Source organism: Peromyscus leucopus, chromosome 7 (assembly GCF_004664715.2).
Source record: "Peromyscus leucopus breed LL Stock chromosome 7, UCI_PerLeu_2.1, whole genome shotgun sequence".
NCBI lineage: Eukaryota > Metazoa > Chordata > Mammalia > Rodentia > Cricetidae > Peromyscus > Peromyscus leucopus.
Window position 1 is genome coordinate 108,094,904 of NC_051069.1, and position 23,487 is coordinate 108,118,390.

Consider the following 23,487-nt stretch of genomic DNA (forward strand, 5'->3'; position numbering starts at 1 on the left):
TGGCACCTGTTAGTGTCGCACAATTAAGAAAACAAACAAAGTGATACTTTTAAGATATAATGCTAGGGGGCTGGGGAGATATCTCAGTTTGCAAACAAGTATGAGGACTTGAATTTGACCCTGTGACATATGTAAAAATACCAGGCATTCAGAGAGTGCACATGTAATCTCAGAGCTGGGAATGCAGAGGTAGGTAGATCTGTTGCCTAGCCAGCCAAACTTATGTGGAGAGCTCCAGGCCAGTGAGAGACTCCATCTCAAAAAGTGCCTGAGGAATGATATCAGAGATTGACCTCTGACCTCCAAATGCACATGTACATGTACACACACACACACACACACACACACACACACACGCACGCACACACAAGATGTGTTACTCTTGCCATACCTTTAAAAATATTCATTTTAATGGCTGTCTCACAGGTGCTGTCCAGAGGCTGTGAGCATGCAGTCATGCAAACCCAAATCAGCAATGCCCTCCCTATGTGCTTCTCTAAGACTACCCGAGACCATCTGAAATGTCCTTGCCACATGTCTCTAGAAGGTCTGGTTCTGAGAGGTTGGTCATGGGAAATCATATCTCTAGTCACAACCAAAATAAATGGAGCAGTGACATTTTCTGGAAATCAGAAGAGACATCAAAGTGGAGATGTATCCTTGTCTTTTGATTCCTATTGGTATGGGGGCTTTCTCAAGGATGTCCCCACTCAACTCTGGCACAGTGACCAGTGGCATGCATGGGTAAGGCCATAGATGAGTACCACCTCTCGAGGGAAAGAGGCCACAGCAGAGGACGATATTTGAACCTGCCCTGTGCATGCTGGAGTGTCCTCACTGAGGTCCAGGGCTGCCCCCCTCCTTACTGGTGACTTCATCTTCATTGTGCATTGAGCTGTCACTCAGGCCCCTGGTGACACTGTCATAGGATGGTGGAAACGATGTGGCAGAAGCAGTTTCTGATTTGTCTGGGAGCCCGCCGCTGTTATTTGCCATGAATGTGACGTAGCCTTCACCAGGGAGTGGCGCATCATCCTCCTCAGCCCTGGGCACTCTCAGGGGGTTGGAGAGCGTCAAGGAGCGCTGTAACACATAGCTCCGATAGGCCTTTTGAATGACAGTGGCTGAGATGTCTTCCTGCTTCCACCGGAGGGTGGTTGCTATCGGTTCGTAGGATGCTTTGGAAAGGTTAGTTGCCATAAATTTCTCTTCCATATTAGTCTTCAGAGAATCCAACTCTCCAGATTCTCCCAAGACATTCTTTGTGAAGGCAAAAAGGATGTCCAAACAGTGGATCTTATCTCCAGGCACCAATGGCAGGTCCATCTGGATTAATATATTCTGATTGGGTTTTGGGATTCTAAGAGGGCCAGAGAGTGTGTCTGCAAAATCCGAGAGGGCAGAAAAGGCAATGAACTGGGTGGCCTCTGGGTCGAACTTCTCCCAGGTCTCATAGAACATGTCAAAGTCATCCTCACTCAGGGGCTCTGTGCTCTCCTCTGTGGCAACATTGAAGTTCTCCAGAATCACCGCGATGTACATGTTGACCACGATGAGGAAGGAGATGATGATGTAGGTGGTGAAGAAGACGATGCCCACTGCTGGGCTCCCACAGTTCCCCCTGGAGGTACTGTTGTTGCTCAGGTTGGGGTCACAGTATGGGGGACCTGTGTTGAGGATGGGACTGAGGAGGCCATCCCAGCCTGCTGATGTGGTGATCTGGAAAAGGCACAGCATGCTGTTGCCGAAGGTCTGGAAGTTGAACATGTCGTCGATGCCAGCCTCTTCCACAACATTGGCAAAGCTGGCCATGCAAAGATGGAGTAGATGAACATGACAAGGAAAAGCAGGAGGCCGATGTTGAAGAGAGCAGGCAGGGACATCATGAGGGCAAAGAGCAGTGTTCGGATCCCTTGGCTGCTCGGATCAGCCTGAGGATGCGGCCGATTCTGGCCAGACGGATGACCCGGAAGAGTGTAGGGGAGAAGTAACTTTCAAGTGACTTAAGGATTGCAGAAAACACCAGACCTGTGAAACAGGGTGGAAAATTATCTAATTAGTGTCTCAAACCATGAGCTCTGGTTAAGTTGGCTATGATCATTTCTCTTTTTTCTCAGTATAGCATCCATATTCAAGGAGTCTGTGCCTTGGCCTGACCTGCTTGTCAGTAACTGTCGATTGCGGTAGCCATCCCTCCCTCAGGTTATTTTTTGACCTTTCTACTATGTTCTTATCTTTCTCCCTACCCAGAAGATCTTATTAGTCAGCCTCTATGGTTAAAACCCTGTCTTCTTCAACACACCATGCATGCATGTGTGGGAATATCACAGTGAATCCCATTAATTTGTTCAATTAATATGTGTTAATCATCATAATAAACAACCCTCTCTCTTCCACAGCCAAGTTCAGCTGGAAGTGACTGTATTCTATTCCACATGCCCACAATGCTTTGCTTCCAGCATGACATAGCCGCCATACCCATTTCCCCACCCTGGTTCTGTGCTCCGGGTAGGCCAGGGCCCCCTGTGATTCATCTCCCCATCCCTCCTGTGAAGATTGACTCAGTTCCTGGCACACAGTCCCACAGATAATTGCATGGAACTCATATTAATTATAAGGAAGGCTAGGAGTTGGGCCACTTGCTGACAGATAGACAAGAATGGTTCTGAATGGCCAGCTGTCTGCACAATGGATTTCATTTATCTCTTTCATTTCCAGCTGTACTTGAACTCCATGTTAGGGTCTGGAGACAGGATTTTTTAGGGTCAGTTATGTCCCCTAATGCTAGCCATGAGAAGGAAGAAAGATGAAGAACGCATATACCCCAAATGGCATCTAATATGAGATCATGGATACATCATGTGTGCATCTATGACATCTAATATGAGATCATGGATACGTCTGGATTACAAACTCTTTGTGAAAACTCTTAAAGTCTAGTTTGACTAGAACATTCTTCCCTCACACAAGTATATGATATACTCCTTCCAGAAAAGCAGTATGCATCTGTGACATCTAATATGAGATCATGTACCATCATGTGTGCATGCACCTGTGACATCTAATATGAGATCATGTACCATCATGTATATATCTAGGACATCTAATATGAGATCATGTATGTGAAATGTATGTGTCTTTAGTTTTTCCAGGGTTGTTCAAAAGAGAAAGAATTCATAGCTTGCAACAATAAATGTCTTTTTGGTGGGAAGGGGGAATGGGAGGACAAGAGGAAAGATGGACAGGTGGTCTCTTCAGGTGGTTTCCCATCCACATCTATAAGGGATCCCTGCCCAGTGGACAGGGCTGCTATGAGGGAACCAGGAATGGTTAGTTAGAAACCCTCATCACAGGGCCACAGGACATGTGATCTTTCCGTATCATTGATGTGGGTAGTCAGACAAGCAAGGTCCCACCAAAATGTCCTTGTGAATCTCTTACTTTGAAAGATAGATGAAACAAAACACACAAATGAAAACCAAAACTCTCTAGCCAATCAACAACAGAAACTTGTTATGCTGAGCCACAGAATCCATAGAGGAAAGATCTTCCTCAATCCCCTTTTGTTTCTTACCATCTGCTTGATTTTTTGAGAAAGTCTCACTCTATAGCTAAGGCTGGCCTTGAACTCACTATAGCCCAGGCTGATATCAAATTCAGAATACTTCTCCTGCCTCAGCATCTCAAGTGCTTGGGTTATAGGCATGCAACACCACATCCAGCTAATAAGGTAGATCTCAGCACTAACTAACCAGTGGTTAGTTAGACTTATAGAGGCAAAGGCTATGTTTATGATGTTGACAGTGGAAATGTTTTCATGGATATACAAATCTCCAAGCCTGACAAGTTGTATATATTAAGTTCATGTAGCATTTTTTGGGGGTATGTCAATCTTAACTCAAAGATGTTTTAGAAAACCCAACAACAATCCAGCAGCAATACCAAGATAAAGCAAAGCCAGATTAAAACCTCGCACAAATAAATGCAACCCAAGCCTTTGTTTTGCCATGAGGGTAGGGCGAGGGATGAATTGCTGACAGTTTTATCTAGATGCTATTAGCTCTCGGTAGTAAATCAATGGAAAGTTAAATCCACAGCTGCGCTCTAACAGGAGAAGCAGGTGGGCCAGAATATAACTGACAAAGATGTATTTACGACGATGTAAAGTTGGTGAGGCAGGATGTGTCCTGTTAGGAGTCAAGCACCAGTTAGTCCAGGGACGAGGTGACAGTCTTCCTTGTCAACTTGACTGAATTTAGAATAACCTAGACACAGCTCAGAGCATGTCTCAGGACATTCCTGAAAAGTTTAGCTTTTAGAGCAACCCAAATGTAGGTGATACCATCCCATGGGCTGGGGTCCTGGACTGAATGAGAAGGAGAAGGTGAGCTGGGCACCAGCGTCCATTGCTGTCTGCTTCCTGACTGGGGACACACTCTGACCACACACCTCATGCTATTGCTGCTGGGTCGCTACACCACAATGGCTGCATTCCTTCTTAAATCACGAGTCTAAAGCAGTCATTTCCTCTTAAACGGCTTGTCAGGTGTTTGGTCACAGCCGCTGGAAGAGTAACTAAATATAGCCAGTCTCTTGGTTGTTGGTGGGAGGGAGCTAGTTAGTAGAAGAACACAAGCTCGTCTAAGTTCAGATCTGCCTCCTGCAGACTCCGTTACCCTGATATCATTCCTAATCTCGGAGGTTCCATTTTAATTAATAAGGTCAATGACATCTCCGTCAAAGGGCTGCTGATCTGTGGCACCAGTGCTCAGAACTCAGTAAGTAGTCAGCTTCGTGTCTCACACCAGATTCCGACTCTAGACACCACTGCACCCAAAATATAGCACCTTCAACAGCACAGTGTCTTTACAGCTTTGATCATTGCATTGAGTCCCTCACTTTTCTGTCACCCATGATAACAGCGAAGCCCACTGAACGTCTTCTTTTTCTGAGAACATTCTGGGACATTTAACGTCTGCTGCCTTTGGAAGACTACACATATCGGGCTCTTCTGACCTGTGCCATGTGTGTTGAAAAAGCAAGTTGAGGCTGGGGAAATGGCCCAGTGGGTAAGGCCCTACAAAGCAGGGTATGGGAGCATGTGTCTGTAATCCAATCCCAGTGCTCTTACAGCAAGATGGGAGGCAGAGACGGGAATCCCCAGAAGCTTGTGGGCTAGCCTGGTGTGCAAAACAGAGGACGATAGAGACTCTGGATCAAACAACGTGGAGTCCTCTGACTCCCACGTGTACATCATGACACACATGCACCTGCACACACACCTGCACACACACCTGCACACACACCTGCACACACACCTGCACACACACCTGCACACACACCCGCACACACACCCGCACACACACCCGCACACACACCCGCACACACACCCGCACACACCCCGCACACACCCCCCACCCCCGCACACACACCTGCACACACACCTGCACACACACCTGCACACAGACCTGCACACACACACACACACACACACACACACACACACACACACACACAGAGTTTTTTTTAAAAGTGAGTTGGCTCTTTCCTTGGTTTGAAAAGAGAGAGCTGCTAAACGACCCCATGAAGCTCCCCCAGTACATGGTTGCCACTCACTCCCAATGGACAGGATCACCACGATGAAGTCGAACACATTCCAGCCATTGGTGAAGTAATACTGCCGCAGGGCGAACATCTTCATTACACACTCGCCCGTGAAGACGGCCACGAAGAACTGGTTGATTCTGCCCAGGATCTTTGTCTTCTCCTCACTCTGCTCATCAGTCTCCACCATCATGGTGATCATGTTGAGGCAAATAAGGACCATGATGACGATATCAAAAGCTTGCCTGGTCACGATGTCAAACACAAAGCCCTGGTACTTATTCTGAGGAAGAAAGGGAGGTATCAGGCCAGCCTGTTCCAGCCTCCTTCATCCAGCTCCTAGTTATGAGAGCTCTTTAGGCTCCACTTGGGCATCCTTGGCTTCTTAGCCCATGTTTTCCCTTGCTGCAGTCTCTCCAGCCTGTGAGTTGACATGTGTATGGCTTTTGCTAATTATTTGCCTCTATCACCAAACTGCAAGCTCTGTGAGGGCAGGAATTGTGTCCATCTTGCTTACAGTTCGAATTCTAGCATCTGCACAATGTCTGCCATACAGAAAGACCTTAAGAAATTGAGTGGATGGAAGATAGAATGAGCAGCTACACATTAACCACACCTCAGCATTTGATAGCCACCCGACTAGCTTGACTAATTCTGTACAGAGGCACTTACTGAGTGGATACTGTGTTCTGGGTCCCACATGTGTGGTTACCAGGGGTGGAGAGAAGAACCTGCCATCATCCTACCAGCATGCTTCCAGAAGCTTCTGAGTGGGTGGAGGGAGCTGCTACCACAGGCTGACCCCTGCTGTTGCTTCACAGTGCGGGTGGGTTGCTACCCTGCTGGGTTAGAGCAGAGACTCAGACCACAAAGGACCTGGCTCTTTGCTTGACTGTTGGCTTATGTTCTGGGATGGGAGGGGCTTTGCTGAGCCACTTAGCCCTTCCATGTCATCATGAAATGAAGAAGAAGAAGAAAAAAAAGAGGTCCATTCTTGGTTATATGACTTCTAATTAAACCAAGCAAGCCTCAGATTCGGGTTAGATATTCCAGCATTTGTCTGTTCCCCTGCTCAGCCTGTGGGCAGGGCTCACATCTTGGTAACCCTCTGTGTACTCGGAGATGATGGAGGGTGAATGATAACATGACGAGCCTGGAGTCTATTATTTTCTTATAATGTGAAGCAAGTGAAACCTGCTTTTAGTGGTTTTTATAAGAGAGAACATTATAGAATAAAATGGTCCAGTCCTGTAGAACCTTTCACTTTTTCTTTGGATAAGACAAGATTTAGAATGTGGACTTTACCAGAGACAAGGGGTGGGGTGCGTGTACGATTTGGGGAATCCCTCTGTAGCACTGAGTTAGCTCTGCCATTAGAAGCACCCACACACCTGGGGGGTGCAGAACTTCTCTGCCAATGCTCTGCTTGATCTCTTGGGGCTCCTAAACACACCAGTGGAACATTCCAGAGACAGATGCTGGATGGAAAGAGAGCTGGTCTTGGGAGGACAGATGTTAGTACAGCTGTCCTGGCAGAAGTGGGGGTGTTCTAAAGAGATATTTGAGCCCCTCCCTTTGACTGTCAGACTATTGGCACAACGGACCCCGAGCAATTGAATTTCCCCAGTAGTCTCACGCTGAGTGAAGGACTACAGCCTGGTGCCAGCCAGAGGGGAACTTGTCTCCCAGGAAGAGATTTCACACAGTTCTGACAACTGCTCAGGCTGTCTTGCAGGACAGAGCGGAGTTGAGTGAATGATGGGTCAGTGACGGGCAAGACCACACTTGACCAGGGCCTCCTAGCTATGCGTATCCCTCCTACCAATATGGCCCATGTTGAAGAACCTTCTTTCACTGGTTCTCGTTCTCACTTGTCTCTTTAATTGGCATTTTGAGGATGGGAGGTAGAACCCAACTTGTTAGGGCTGCCAGAGCCTGGACTTGCACCACAAAATTTCCAGTAACATTAAGATAAAGTAGGGATTTTTCCCTTGAGTTTCTTTCTTGGCTCTAGACTTTAGGGAGGGCCTATGATCAGACATGTCACCAAGCAGGTTATATCAAGATGTGAACACTGCCTAGAGCACGGATGGACCGAGGACTGTGGGCTCTGGAGAACAATCACATACGGTCTCTGCTTAGACACTGCTCTCATGGTTTCCCCAAGATTGCAAACCCTGTCTCAGCTTTTCTTGATTGGGAACACAAGGACTAATGTTCACCAGCCTTGGATCACAAAGAGAAGAAAAGGCCATGCTTTTCCACTAAGAGTACTGATATGGTCAATTAATAGTGCACACTCTCCTCCCAACAGATGGAGAACCCCAGGAGCAGAGGCAGGCAGTGAGGTTCACTCCCCTCCTCATGCGGAGGACAGACCTTATGCCACCACCGGGGGATATGGAGGGTCCCAGCTAAGACTTTATTGGAAGCAATGGTATCCACCTACAATTCCCCCTCTGACCCATGCCTTTGTATCTACAGGGCACTTTTGAAATTTAGCCCACCCTATTCCCGGGACAACGAGGAGAAGAAGTTCCAGTGGCCTGTGGGCTCGTTGATAAGAGGGGAGAGGCTGGAGAAAAGGTATCAGAACCTTGATTATTCTAAGGAGTGGCCCAAACACAGGACTCTGGTTCAGACAGTAGCTTAGCACTGGTGTGGGATCGTGAAGGCCATGGAATTCATCTGCTTGCTTCTATAACCCCTGACTTGAATCCCATTGGCTGGGCACAGCCTTTTACCTGAATCCTTAATTTTGAGCCTGTTCCCACCCATTGGATTTTGTACATGTGCAGGTGCTTGTGCACTCTGTGTGTGTGTGTGTGTGTGTGTGTGTGTGTGTGTGTGTGTGTGTGTGTATGCAGGTCAGGGGACAATCTCAGGTATTGTTCCTAAGGTGCCATCCATCTTGTCTTGAAACAGGGTCTCTCCCTAGCCTGGAATTTGCTAAGTAGGCCAGGCTGACTGACCAGTGAGCCCCAGGGATCTATCGGCCTGATTTTGCTCCCCCAGTGCTGGGAGGACAAGTGCCCAACCACACCTAGCTTTATAGGTGTGGATTCTGGGGGTTGAATTCAGGTCCTTGTGCTAGCAAGGTAAGTACTTCACCAATAGCTATTTCCTTAGCACTCTGTGTGTGTGTGTGTGTGTGTGTGTGTGTGTGTGTGTGTGTGTGTGTGTCCATCCTGAGAGGCCCTCAGGAAGCCTTGCACACTCTCGTTCAGACTTATCCAAACCCAGTCATCTTCATCTTACGGGATTAGGTAGTACGTTTCTGCCAGTACAGTCTGGAACCTCCTGCCATCCTGATCCAATGTTTCTTCGCAGATGTTAGAACAGCATCAAATTGATACTCACTATTTACAAGTAAAGTGTGGCAAAGGTGATAAATTTCCCTTTCCCTCCTGTAAATGTTCCAACACCTTGTACTCACCAAGTCTGAAGTAATTTATGTAAGGACCGCGCCTTGATGTAGAAACTCTAACACCTTTCTGTTTCATGACCTGTTTCCAAAGCCATGATTCAGCCACTTGTTGAGAGATGCAGAGCTCGTCAGACAAGCTTATTTGAAATAACCACTGGAGCTGTTTTCACTTCATTTAAACTTCTCATTTTGGGGGCCTAGGAACCTCATCACTTCCACCCTTAAACTTGCCCCAGAATCTCCTCCGTACGGCGCTGGCCAGGCGTCTACTCAGCCCAGGTTGAGCTGAACTCACAAACCTGCTCTGATAGAGAGAAACCCAGGGGCTCACCAGGGGCCGTGGGATAGGCTTCTGGGGCTTCTTGGAGCCCAGCTTCTTCATGGCATTGTAGTACTTCTTCTGCTCCTCTGTCATGAAGATGTCCTGACCTCCTAGGTAGAGGAGCAGGACACACTGATGTTATTAAAATAACAAGACCCTCCAGAGATACCAAAGCCTGCGGACCATTCCAATCTTCTCATCTCCTGAGCAGGAAGAACCAGGGGATGAGCCCATTGCAGACCCCCTGCCTGGGTTCTGCAGTCAAATGCTCTACCCCAGCGCCATGCTTGAAAGCACTATGCTTGCTAAACTCCGAGGGGAGCACCTGGCTATGATCCGCTGCCTGGGGTTCTGAAGCAAAGCTATTTCTGTTCTGCAGTGTAAGAGCAGAGAGGGCTTGGGGCAGGAGAAGAGGCAGGCACACAGAGAAAGCCCTTTAGCACTCATAGTTTATATTGTAAATGTAAATAAATATTTGGGACTAGGGTCCTATGAAGCCAAGGGAAGTATGGAGGCATGAATCTTCTTTTCCATTCCAAGAGGGTTGGGATTCTGCCAGTGCCTGAGGCCTTGGCCCTTCCTGAGGTGTCCTAACTCAGTCCCTTGGGGCTTAAAGTTCTAGAGTCACAGGTCCTTTCCCACCCTAGTGGTACTTTGTAAGGAGTCGTCTGTGACGCTTGGCTCCAGTTGAGAAGACCGAGGTCACTTTATTGGAGGATGGGAACCGTGGAGAGCATTTACAACCCTGCAAACACAGCTCCCCCAGCAGTGGTGGCCTCAGGCACCAGGCAGTGGTGAGGACCAAACCCAGGGGACAGATAGCAGCTTGGTGCTACAGACAGGAAGTGCTGTGCCATTGGCTTTTAGCCGCGAGGCCACAGTTGTCCAGGGAATAGGAAGTACAAGATCCATTACTATGGCCCAGACACTCGAGCCCCACTTATCTTTTTCTTCTGTTGATTGAAGTTGTCAATTATGACCCCAACAAAGAGGTTCAGTGTAAAGAAGCCTCCAAAAATGATGAAGACGACGAAGTAGAGGTACATGTACAGGTTGTCCTCCCACTGAGGCTGGCTGTTGATCTGTGGTCAAGACAGGGCAGGAGATGTGAGGAGGGGCATGTCTCAGGTTTTCTCTAAAAGCTAACCCCGAGACAAGGCCTGGTACTTTATCCTGTAAGGCAGGATTGAGGACTTGGGGAGAAGCAGCAGACGAGAAAGGCTGATGGAGAGTATCATTTTTTGGCTAGGCCGATGCTGTAGGCAACTGGAGCTCCATCCTGATGGAGAACACACTCCAGAGTGGGACCACCAAGAAGCAGGGAAGCTGTAATGCTTGTCTCTCAACTCCTGAGACTTACTAATCAGAGCCGCCTGGAAACAGCCCATCCCCTGTCCTGCTGGGAGAGGCCACTGAATAATATCTGATGAACTAAAGAAAGGCTTCGGACAGAGGATGGGAATTCCAGAGGACTCCAGGGGCAGGACATCAGTTGTGCTTGCCATGGCAGGAAGAGACCTTACCCATTACTGTTAGGATTGGAATGTGCAATGTCTCCCGCAGGTTCATTAGTGTGTGGACACTTAAGCCCCAGTTGGTGCTGCCACTTGGGAAGGTTGTGGAACTTCTAAGATTGAAAGTCTCACAGGAAGAAGCCAGTTCTTTCCTGTCTGTTCTGCTTCCTGACTGGGACTGCAATGTGAGCGGCTGCCTCCCACTCTTGCCATGCTTCCTTGGCCGTGAGAGACCGAGCCCCCTTGAACTGTAAGCCAAAATAATCCCTTCTTTACATTCCTTCTTGTCAGGTGTTTGGTCATAGCAACAGGAAAAGTAACCAATAAAACCACTGCTATCCAGCTGTCTGTGGATGGCCTCAGTAAGTGAAAGACGTGCTTGAGAAGCCCGAGGAGCACTCGTAGAAGGCTAATTGAGCTCAAATGCCCAAACACGTAGCAGATGGATATTGCCACAGAGATGGGCTGTGGGAAGCGGTGTAAGTCTGACTCTTCTGGCAGGAAGGCTATTAAATTTCATCACAGATACAGTCAGTGCAACAGGATTCACAGAGGGGAAGGCCATGCGCACCAGAAGCTGAGACTCACCTCTCGGGAATCGACAGCCGCATACATAATGTCCATCCAGCCTTTGAATGTTGCCTGGAAACAAGAAGTGGAGGGCAATCAGAGTCTGTCCATCTAATGGGACTCTTCTCAGTCCATGGTGGCTCTCAGTGGGAGAGACTGGGATGCCAAGTAAAGAAGCTTGGGGAGGAGGGGAAGAGAGGAAGTCTCTGGGTGACTGAACTAATCTCACATGATTTCAAGTAACCCAGAGTAGTGTGGTATGGAAGACATGGAACTTTCTAGAGCATGGCCTGAACTGGGACTCGAGTGGCTTGCTACAGGGACACTGGCACAGGCTGTTCTATGCTCTGTTGGGGTTGCCATTTTCTCAGTCACTTTCCTGGCTAATGTGTGTGACATAAGAATAAGACACACAATGGTTTTAGCTGTCCTGGGTTTTTTGTTTTCCCATATGGAGTTGAGTATTGTTCTTTCAAGGTCTGTAAAGAATTGTGTTGGAATTTTGGTGAGAATTGTGTTGAATCTGTGGATTGCTTTTGGTAAGATGGCCATTTTTACTATGTTAGTTCTGATCCATGAGCATGGGAGAGCTTTCCATCTTCTGATATCTTCTTCAATTTCTTTCTTCAAAGACTTGAAGTTCTTGTCATACAGGTCCTTCACTTGCTTTGTTAGAGTTACACCAAGATATTTTATATTATCTATGGCTATTATGAAGGGTGTTGTTTCTCTGATTTCTTTCTCAGCCTGTTTATTGTTTGTTTATAGGAGGGCTACTGATTTTTTTTTTTTAGTTAATCTTGTATCCAGCCACTTGACTAAAGGTGTTTATCAGCTGTAAGAGTTCTCTGGTAGAATTTTGGGTTGCTTATGTATACTATCATATTGTCTGTGAATAATAACACTTTGGCTTCTTCCTTTCCAATTTGTATCCCCTTGATCTCCTTCAGTTGTCTTATTACTGCAGCTAGAACTTCAAGTACTATATTGAATAGATATGGAGAGAGTGACAGCCTTATCTTGTTCCTGATTTTAGTGGAATTGCTTTGAGTTTCTAGCCTGGAAACAACTTAGATGTCCCTCAATTGAAAAATGGATAAAGAAAAATGTATATTTACATAATGGACTATTACTCAGCTGTTTAAAACAATGACATCATGAAATTCACAGGCCAATGGATGAAACTAGAAAAAATCATCCCAAGTGATGTTGTGGGGTATTTGTAGACTGTGTGAAGATGTGTTGCTGTGATTGGTTTAATAAAGAGCTGAATGGCCAATACCTAGGCAGGAGGTATAGGCAGAACTTCTGGGCAGAGAGAGGAAGTAAGAGGAGGAATCGAGGTACATGAGAGAGATGTCAGGAGATGCAGAACAAGCAAGATATGCAGGAGGAGAGGTGACAGCCACAAGTTATGTGTCAGCACACACAGATTAATAGAAATGGGTTAATGTAAGTTATAAGACTAGTTAGGAACAAGCCTAAGCTAAGGCCAGACTTTCATAATTAATAAGTCTCCATGTCATTATTTGGGAGCTGGACGGAGAAAGACTCACTACAGTGTGAGGTAGCCAAGACCCAGAAAGACAGACATGGTATGTACTCACTTGTAAGTGGATATTAGCTGTAAAGTAAATGATAACCATGCTATAATCCACAGCCCCAGAGAAGCTAAGAAACAAGGAGACTCAAGGGGGAGGGGACACTTGGGTCTCCCTGGGAAGGGGAAATAGAGATTTCATGGGTGGATTGGGAGCAGGTGGGGATGGGAACATGAGAGAACATGTGGGAGTGGGGTAGGGGAGAGTACTAAAAGAGATGACTGGAAAGGGGGGCCATTTCAGGTGAGGTAGAAACCTGGTACAAGGGAAACTCCCAGGAACCTACAAGGATGACCCAGCTAAGACTCCAAGCAGCAGCGGATATGCAGCCTGAACTGGCCATCTCCTGTGACCAGGCAAGACCTCCAGTGGAGGGAGTGGGACACCAACCCAGCCACATAACCTTTGACCTACAGTCTGTCCTGCCGATGGGATGTGCTGGGGTAAGGAAGACACAGAGATTATGGGAGTGGCCAACCAATGACTGGCCCAGCCCGAGACCCATGCCACAAGAGTGAGCCCACCCCTGACACTGCCTGGAGGCCCAGGACCCAGAGGCTGGATGGCCCAGAGACCTGGATAGAACCAAACATGACTGGAAAAAAAAAATGTCAGTATAATGATACCTCATGATATTCTGCTGTACTCATAGATTGGTGCCTAGCCCAATTGTCATCAGAGAGGCAGCATCCAGCAACTGATGGAAACAGATACAGAGACCCACAGCCAGACATTGGGCCCAGCTCAGGGAATCTCACTGAAGAGAGGGAGGAAGGATTGTAAGAACCAGAGAGGTCACAAGAAAACCCACAGAAACAACTAACCTGGTCTCATAGGAGCTCACAGAGTCTGAACCGACAACAGGGGAGCCTGCATGGAACTAACCTAGGCCCTCTGCATATATGTTACAGTTGTGTAGCTTGGTCTTCTTGTGGGTCTCCTAACAGTGGGAACAAAGACTGTCTCGGACTCTTACTGGCTTTTGGGACCCTATTCCTCATACTGGGTTGCCTTGCCCAGTTATAATACCAGGAGGTGCTTAGTCTTATGGCAACTTGATATGCCAGGTTTTGCTGATATTCATGGGAGGCCTGCCCTTTTCTGTGAGCCACCATGTGGTTGCTGGAAATTGAACTCAGGACCTCTGGAAGAGCAGCCAGTGCTCTTAACTCCTGAGCTGTCTCTCCAGCCTCCCTTTTCTGAACAGAAATGGAGGAGGAATGGATTGTGTTGGGGAGGGGAGGTGGGAAAGGGACTGGGAGAGGAGGGAGGGGAAAATGTGATTGGGATGTAAAACAAACAAACAAACAAACAATCGGTTTTCAATATCAAAATAAAGACTAGATATACATCTGAAAGTGGGAGTGAGACCACATTTCCTGTTTCCAGTTTTAGCATTCTTGTGTGTGTGTGTGTGTGTGTGTGTGTGTGTGTGTGTGTATGTATGTGGCATATTTGTGTGTGTTTTACTGCATGTGTGTGCAGAAGACAGAGGAGGTGTCTAGTGTCCTCCATTGTTCTCTGCCCTTTCCCCTTGAGACATGATCTGTCGTTGAGCCTGGAGCTCATGCTTTATCTTCAGTGGGATTGTCTGGTTGACATGCTCAGCCTGGGGTTATAGGTGAGTGCGGTTATGTATACCCAGAATTGCTCATGGGTAATGAGGAGCTGAACTCAGGTCTTCAGGCTTGTATAGCAAGTGCCCTTTCTCACTGAGCCATCTCTCTAGCCCAGTCTTACCATCCTTGAGGTCTTAAAAGTGGGTGTGCTTTGTAGCATATCTCAGGCATGAAAGAAACTTTGCTCTCTCCAGCCTGTTACAGCATTTGATGGACTGTTTGAATAATGTATTTGTCTGCTTTTCTCATGAAGCCCCAGGTCCTGCACCCAGTTCTGACTGTTACTTCCAGGGGTTAAGCACAGTACCTGGCAGGCCACTGCTACAGAGATTATTTGTTCCCTGAATGAGTATGAACAGAGGGTGGAATATAGAAACTCTTAGGCAAATAGATGCCACAGATGTATAAGTAATCGTAACCACACTTCAATAAACACAGGACTGAATGAAAACGTGGATATAGACAAGTGAGGTACAAGTGAATAGTATGGACACATTTCATTGTTATCACCAATATTATCCACCATCACAACAAACTTAATTAGCTATAATTAGTTATCATATAGGAAATAATGAGAAGTGAAAGATGGAACCATATATACATGCCTGTTCTGTGCATCTTGCCCCATGGATGGCTCATCTTTTTGTTCTGTTATCTTAGGCAGACTTAGCTAGATTCAGCCCTGTGTGCTCAGACTCATCAGTAAGGACCTTTAATCTAGTGGTGTCCATGGAAATAGAGAATGGCTTCCGCTTACATTTAATGCTGCCTCATGTAATGTCTCTATGTAGCATCGTCTGGAAGAATCTGGAAGCTCCATTTACTAAGCAGTCAAAGGAATAGAAATGATGGATCTCAGCGTTGACTCACCACCTGAAGAAGTGCGAGGTAACCCATAGCAACATTGTCAAAGTTGACTTTCACGTTGACCCAGAAGAAATGGCCAGTGTGGTTTTGATTTTCACACTCAGACTTGTTAGTCACAATGGTCGAATTCACAACAGAAAATGGATTATTGCTGGTGTCAATGCACCTCGAAAATTTCCCTGCAAAGAGGTTCACGCCCATGATGCTGAAGATGAGCCAGAAGATGAGGCAGACAAGGAGGACGTTCATGATGGAGGGGATGGCGCCCACCAGCGCATCCACCACTACCTGGTGGGAAATGGAAAAGGACCTGAAATTCCCCCAAATGCCACTTCTTCTTATTCTCTGCCACACATGTGCCTGCTGGACAAGGCTGGAAGACCGCCTGCAGCATCATCCTTAGGAATTCCACCCACCCATTTTGAGGCAGAGTCTTTCATTAACCTGGAACTCAACTGGAAGGGGTAGGCTGGCTGCCAGTGAGCTGTAGGGCCACTTGGCTCTCCTCCCCAGCTGAGATTATAAGCGTGCACCTTCATGCCTGCCTTTTAAAATTATACTTTTCATATGGGTTCTGGGGTTTGAACTCAGATCCTCATGCTTGTGAGGCAAGCACTGTACTGACTGAGCTAACTCTCCAGCCCACAAACTGATTTAAAAAATCCATTGTTATTTGGGAAGCTATAGCAATTGCTTTGAGCTGGTGATGGAGGAAGGACAGGGAGGAGGCTGGTAGTAATAAAGAAGGAAAGGGGTGAGTGGTGCAGAAAAGCCACAGGATGTAAAGATTGTCCAAGAGATGCTTTTGGACGGATGCTGGCTCAGGTGCTGAGCCGAGCTTATCTCTACATGTAAGTGTCATGGAAAAGGCTCACTTGTCATAGGAAGTGGAGCAGTGGGTGCTCTGTGGGTGCTCAGAGTAAGTCCAGGAGGCGGGGAATAGCGAGGACCACGTCCCGAGGGCGTGAAGTCTGAGCCTGGGGGTGGTAGCATTTGAGAAAGGAGGTTCTTACAGTCTGACTTGAGGGAGACAAGGCAGTTAGACTGTGCAGTGTCACCAAGGTCTGATTGGGAAGGGATGACACAGAGCTGATAGCTAGAAGTGGGGCCCATCACTTTGGGTCAGGGTATGGAGGGCATGGGGGTGGGGGAAGTTGGGGAAAACGTGCCAAATGCTGCGGGTCAGAGAAGTTCTGAAATGGGTCTTACCCTCATGCCTTCGAATCGAGACAGAGCCCGCAGTGGTCGGAGGGCACGGAGAGTCCGAAGGGCTTTGAGGGATGCCACGTCTGAATAGTTGAGGATCTTTGCTATGAGGCTTGTCAGGGAGATCTGGTACAGCAGGCAGAAAGCAATGCGTTATCCTGGAATTCTAGAACATCGGCTGGTGGAAAGAGAAAGCACCTCTATGCTCCACCTCCCAGTCTCTGCTCTGTCTATTTAGTCCGGGGGAAATTCTAGAAAGTCCTTTGCTTTTACTGAATTAAAAGGCTTATTAACACATACTAATTATACACAATTATGGATTTCATTATGTTTAAACAAGTATATATGATATATTTTAATCACATTCACCTTCCATGATTCTCTTTTATCTCCCTCATCCTCCACTGATCCCCTTCTCTTCCAATTATTTTTATTTTCATGCTGTGTGTGTGTGTGTGTGTGTGTGTGTGTGTGTGTGTGTCTCACACGCAGTTTCAGTGGATTGCCGACAGGAGCATGGGTATCTAACTAGTGGCTACACCACTAAGAAAATGTCTCTCCTTCCTCTAGCAATCGCTAGTGATCTATAGAGCCTCGGGGATGGGCGGGGCCACATGAGCCCCTCCTCCATCAAGAGAGGATATTGATGGGCTCAGTCCTGTTCAGGTGACAACTGCTGTGAGTTCAGGAGTGCAGTGTCCCCACACCCCTAGGACAGCATTTCTCAGCACTCCACTCCTTCCTCCGGATCTTACATTCTTTCCGCCCCATCTTCCGTGAGGGCTCAAAACCTGTTCATTATTCACATGGACGTTTGGGCATGTGTCTTAGTTAGGGAGGGTTTTTATTGCAGTGAAAAGACACTATGGCCACAGTGACTCTTACAAAGGAAAAACGTTTAACTGGGGCTGGCTTACAGTTTCAGAGATTCAGTCCATTATCATCACAGCAGGACATGGCAGCATGCAGGCAGACATGGGGCTGGAGAAGGAGCTGAGAGTTCTACATCTTGATCCACAGGCAACAGGAAGTGATCTGTCTCACTGGGCATAGCTTGAGCATAGGAAACCTCAAAGCCCATCCCCACAGTGACACACTTCCTCCAACAAGGCCATATCTATTCCAACAAAGCCACACCTCCTAACAGTGTCACTCCCTATGGGGGCCATTTTCTTTCAAACCACCACAGCAAAAAAATATGTTCTCACCCATTACTATCCTCAAATATATGTGGCCAAACTTGTTTTTCTCTCCAAGGGTGCTAACTGGGCCCCAAGAGCCTTGATATTTTGATTGCCTTCCAGAGATTTGGGGAGCTGATATCCCTTCATTGGACCTGTAATTAAAGCCCATTGTGGTGGTTTAAATGAGAAATGTCTCCCACAGGCACATGTATTTGAATGCTGGTGGTACTGTTTGAGGAGGTTATGGACCCTTTAAGAGGTAGAGCCTTGCTGGAGGAAATGCATCACTGGGATCACTGGGGGCTGACTTTGAAGGTTTGTAGTCTTGTCTGCTTTCCTTCTCCTTGTCCTCCTCCTCGTCCTCCTCCTTCTCCCCCCCCTTCTTGTGTGAGGGTGAAGATGTGATCATCCAACTTCCTGTTCCTATTGCTGGGCTTTCCCTGCCTGATGTCACATTTCCCTGAGATGATGAAGTCTATCCCTCTGGTACCATAAGCCAAAATAAACCCTTTCTTCTCTAAATTGCTTTTGGACATGGAATTTTAATACAGCAACATAAAAGTAACTAATACGCTTATTCTGAGGGATTTAAAATTAGTCTTGATTGTATTTGCTTAGAAAATTGGGTTGGAATAAATCCTGCTTGTATGTATATGTTTAGGTCCCTCTTGGTCTCTGGCTTTTCAAGACCTGCTGATTACGACACTTTTGCCCTTTGTAAAATGCAGGAGTCAAATGGAAAGGAGGATTCAGAGCACAAGTCAGCGCATTCTCACAGGTGGACAGTTGTCTGAGATCTAGCTTCAATAGACATCTGAAGTTCAGCTTAGCGGTGAGTCCCTGATAGTCTGCCAGTTCTCTTTAGGTGGTATCCCAGGGACAGCAAAGGACACAGGCTGTCATGAAAAATCAGGTACCGCTTGCAGGAACTTTCAAGATACTAGGGGGAGACATTCTGGGGACAAGCTCAGCTTGATAGGGCTGTGACCCAAACACACAATGTCCTTCATGGTGCTGAAGGCTTAAATTACTTACTCTGTCACTGTACCAGGACTCTAGAAAGCAAGAAATTGACACGTAGGTCCTTGTGTCTGAAACGATACCCATTCTCTGAATGGGTGGCCTATTCTACCAGGCCAACAACTACCACAACAAACAGAATAGAAAAGACTTCCTTCTTGCATTAACACAAGGCTCCAGACACCGTCAGGCACCCAGCTGTCTGCCTGGCTGAGGACAGCAAGGTTCAGGCCAGTTTCACATCCATCTTTTGCACATCCTTCAGGGAAGGATGTTTTGTGTTCCAACTTTGCATATGGAGCAGACAGCCCTGGCAAAGTCCACCTCCTGTATTGTTCAGGCCGCCAGGTCCCCAGCTTACTGGTCAGGTGCTCATACTATATCTCTCTCCTCCATACTCTATTATAATCCTGGTTACGACCCTGGTTCCCTCATACTTCCACTCTTCATTGGGACTTTAGCATCTCGGGTAAGGTCCCGCCCTCAGCCTGGGTCATGTGACCACAGCCTGCCTTTCTAGATTCTGCTCAGATCAATGGTTCTCCATGTCTGTACCTGTGGCCGAGGTTATGCTTTCAGGTAGGATCAACCTTCCTCTGGCACCTCTCTGCTCTCGCTTCTATGCTCCACATTTAATGCTACCTCCTACCGGAAGCTTTCCAAGCCACTCCACTCATCAAGTGGAAGAATGTTCGTGTTTGTCTCCTCAATGGTAACTGTCCTCAGCAGTGTTCATTGACCCCCACCCTTTTAATACAGTTACTTGTCTGTGTCTGTCTTGCCTGTTGGAAGATTGAAGTGTAAACTCTTGGAGTAGATCTCTGTGATGATACATTGTGTACCCTAATAAAGCTTGCCTGAGGATCAGAGGACAGAGCCAGCCACTAGATTAGACAGAGAGGCCAGACAGTGGTGACACACACCCTTAATCTTATCACTCGGGAGGCAGAGATCCATGTGGATCTCTGAGTTCAAGGCCACACTGGAAACAGAGCCAGGCAGTGGTGGCATACACTTTTAACCCCAGCACTTGAGATCTTATGCATTTGCTTGGGAAGCACACATGCCTTTAATCCTGGGAAGTAACGTCTGGGCAGAGAAAGGTATATAAGGCATGAGGAGACAGGAACTCACTCTCTTTAGTCTCTTTAGGCTGATGTTTTTGCAGAAGTAAGAACTAGTGGCTGGCTGTTCTGCTTCTCTGATCTTTCAGCTTTCACCCTGATACCTGGCTCTGGGATTTTTATTATAAGACATTGGAAATTTGAACAACAGATTTTTCTCTCCCTTTCTCCATACTCCCTCCTCCTTTCTTTCCTTCTCCTCCCCTCTCCTTTATGCTCTTTACTCTTCCTCTCCACTCCTCCCCTCTCTCTTCCTCCTCCTTCCCTCCCTTCCTACCCTCCTTCCCTTCATTTCTCTTCTTCCCATCCATTCCATCCCCTTTCCTTTTTTTGGGACAGGTCTTACTCTATAGCCCAGGCTAGCCCCAAATTCCCAGTCTTCCTCTGCCATCCTCTTCAGTGCTGGGATTCCAGGCATACAACACTATGCCTGACTGTCTATTTCTTTTGTGTTTCTTGGACACTCCACATAGCAATTTTGCATTTAAAAGATTTAAATAAATATTTCATAGATGTAAGAAAAGGAAGAATTGCTGGGCAGTGGTCATGCACATCCTTAATCCCAGCACTCGGGAGGCAGAGCCAGGCGGATCTCTGTGAGTTCAAGGCCAGCCTGGTCTACAGAGTGAGTTCCAGGACAGGCTCTCAAACTACACAGGGAAACCTTGTCTTAAAGAAAGAAAGAAAGAAAGAAAGAAAGAAAGAAAGAAAGAAAGAAAGAAAGAAAGAAAGAAAGAAAGAAAGAAAGAGGGAGGGAGAGAGAAAGAAAGAAAGAAAGAAAAAAGGAAAGAAGGAAAGAAAGAAAGAAAACAAAGAGTCATGTTGGAACGGGTGAAAAGACAACCCAACACAAAGCAGTCAAGGGGAAGAAGGGTTTAATTGGCTTATGTTCCAAGCTGTAGCCCATCGGTGGGGAAATCAAGGCAAAACTCAAGCAGTGATTCACATCACACCCACAGCCAGAGCAGAGATCAGTGAAGGGGTTGCTGCCCTGATCTCTCACTGCTTCTGCCCATCTGTCTTCACTGCTGTACAATGCAGGGGCCAGCCCGTGAAGGGGTGCAGCGTACCTTCAGGGTGGGTCTTCCAAACCCATTTAACAACCAACGCAATCTCCCACAGACATGCCTACGGGCCAACTGGATAAGTCCTCAGTTGAGACTCTCTTCCCAGGTGATCCTCAGTGGACATTTAAAACTCACCATCAGAGATTGGAAAAGGAAGTATGGAAAGATTGTAGGCCATAGGATAAACGGACGAATGAGTAGATGTACACTTGGATAGATGATGAGGGAGTGGGTGAGCAGAAGGTTAAGGGACTGACTGTTTGATTAGAAGGAGCATCCAAAGAGAGATGTGAGGGTTCAATGCCAACTGGTGAATGGACAGAGGAAGGCAAGGAAAAGGGAAGAGGAAAAGACGAGTGGAAAGGGATAGCTAGAAGGAAAAGGGCACACGAGAGAAGTGGAGATGGATGAAGAGATGGGAAGCGGGAGTGTGGAAGGAAGGACAGACGGTCACAATGAAGAAGAGGCTGCTGCTTTTTCTCCTCCTCCTCCTTTTTCTTCTCCCTTCCCCCCCTCCCCCTCCCCCTCCTTTTTCTTCTTCTTCTCCCTTCTACTACTACCACTACCTTTTCTTATTCTTTTTGAGACAGGGTCTCTTTACATAGCCTTGGCTGCCCTAGGACTCACTCTGTAGACCAGGCTGTCCTCGAACCCATAGAGATCCATCTGCCTCTGCCTCTTGAGTGCTGGGATTAAAGAGGTGCATCACCATGCCCAGCTTAAGAAGAGACTTCTTAAGGTGATCAGCATTGGAAAACAATGAAGTCTACACAAGCAAAAGCTCTTGGCAGGATGCGAGACAGAAGAAAACATTTTCTCCTTATTTGTGAATAATTATTTCACATGCACAGAATTGTCACCTGTGACTCAGATTTCAGGCCTCTCAGAGAATCCCTGCAGCACAGTGACCTGATACCCCTGGCATCAGGAGAGAAGGGAGTTACATGCAGGCCTGTGGTGGAGGTACTGCCAACTTATGCTAGACAGAATGTTCTGTACTGGACCCCAGTCAGCTTCAGGAGGCACATACCAGACATAGACATGTTTCCTGACTATTCTGATTGATGTGCAAGACCCTGGTGCAGGTGGCTGCTGGAGGAGGGAGACAGACAACCCATGGCTCACCCTGCTCCCAGAAATCCTCAGCTAGACAGCAGGGAGCAAGTAACACAGGTTGCCACATTGAAAAGTGAAGATGGCCTGAAAGGGGGCAGAGCAGTGCAGTGGTTAAGACGTGTGAGTGACGGCAGAATGTGTGTGGGGCACATGCCGACCCACTGATGCAGAGTCCCTACCCATGAGCTCCAGCAGGACCTTCTCTTGCCTTGGTGCCACAGACAGCCAGTGTCCTCAGCACAGTTCACAACCACAGTTACTGTTGCCTGGAGCTCGCCCAAGACCAGAAAGACCAGACCCTCCCAGCGTCCTGCTTGCCCACCGCATTTTTAAAAGCTCCATGGGTATGTTACATGCACAGCCAGGACTGGAGACCACAAAGCTAGCAGGCAGGCAGGTTCTGTTAGAAGACCACAGCACCCTGAGGTCCAAAGCCCCGGCAATGGGCGAAGGAAGAAGGAAGCCTCGGTGCCTGTGCTGACTTGCTTTGGATATGAAGGCAGAAGGCTGGAGTAGTTTCACCTGACAGAATCTGGAGGCCTGCAGTTTCACTGGAGGGTCACAACTATGTCCGAATTTTGAATTTCCCGGGACTTACCACTCATTGACATGCAAAGTTATTCTGACTTCTCAGTGCTCAAAGCAGTCCCCGAGAGACAGCTGTCAGAGCCACATCTGTATCAGCTGCAGTTCCCGTTCACGGTGAGATCCCAGCACCACCCCCATGGTGCTCACAAGAGCCACTCACAGTCACAGTGAGGAAATCCCCCACAGTGCTCACAGAGCCACTCACATTCACAATGAGGAAATCCCCCACAGTGCTCACAGAGCCACTCACATTCACAATGAGGAAGTCCAGCCAACACCAGGCATTGGTGAAATATTTTTTGAAGCCATAGGCCACCCACTTGAGCAACATCTCAAACACGAAGATGAAGGTGAACACTCTGTCGGTGTACTCCAGCAGAGACTTCACTCGGGGCTTTTGTTCCAGGTAGCTATCCTCAAAGGCCTGCAGGAAGGGAGGAGAATGCCCATGGCACTGGGGTCTGACCCACTGGAGGACCAGCCAGCCCTGCCCACCACCTCCGGAGAATAGCCTTAGTAGCTGGCATGGCGGAGCTTTCTTTTTGACTCTGAGGATCCAAGCTGGACAGCGGAGGATGCACTGTGGGATATAAACCAAGACATTGCAGCCCCCAGGGACACACAGCTACTTCACAGGGCTGTTGGATACAAGTGAGAA

General features: G+C 47.4%; 1 protein-coding gene across 1 annotated transcript in view; it reads right to left on the reverse strand.

Moving 5' to 3' along the window:
* Positions 1-425: 425 nt before the first annotated feature.
* Scn10a (sodium voltage-gated channel alpha subunit 10) overlaps positions 426-23,487 on the reverse strand; it is a 59,466-nt gene continuing 36,404 nt past the window's right edge. The window contains 10 exon segments of the mRNA XM_037208242.1: positions 426-1,814; positions 1,817-1,909; positions 1,912-2,028; positions 5,617-5,887; positions 9,363-9,463; positions 10,294-10,435; positions 11,456-11,509; positions 15,528-15,812; positions 16,734-16,856; positions 23,080-23,253. Coding sequence (XP_037064137.1) covers positions 835-1,814; positions 1,817-1,909; positions 1,912-2,028; positions 5,617-5,887; positions 9,363-9,463; positions 10,294-10,435; positions 11,456-11,509; positions 15,528-15,812; positions 16,734-16,856; positions 23,080-23,253 — 2,340 coding nt within the window. The 3' untranslated portion in view covers positions 426-834.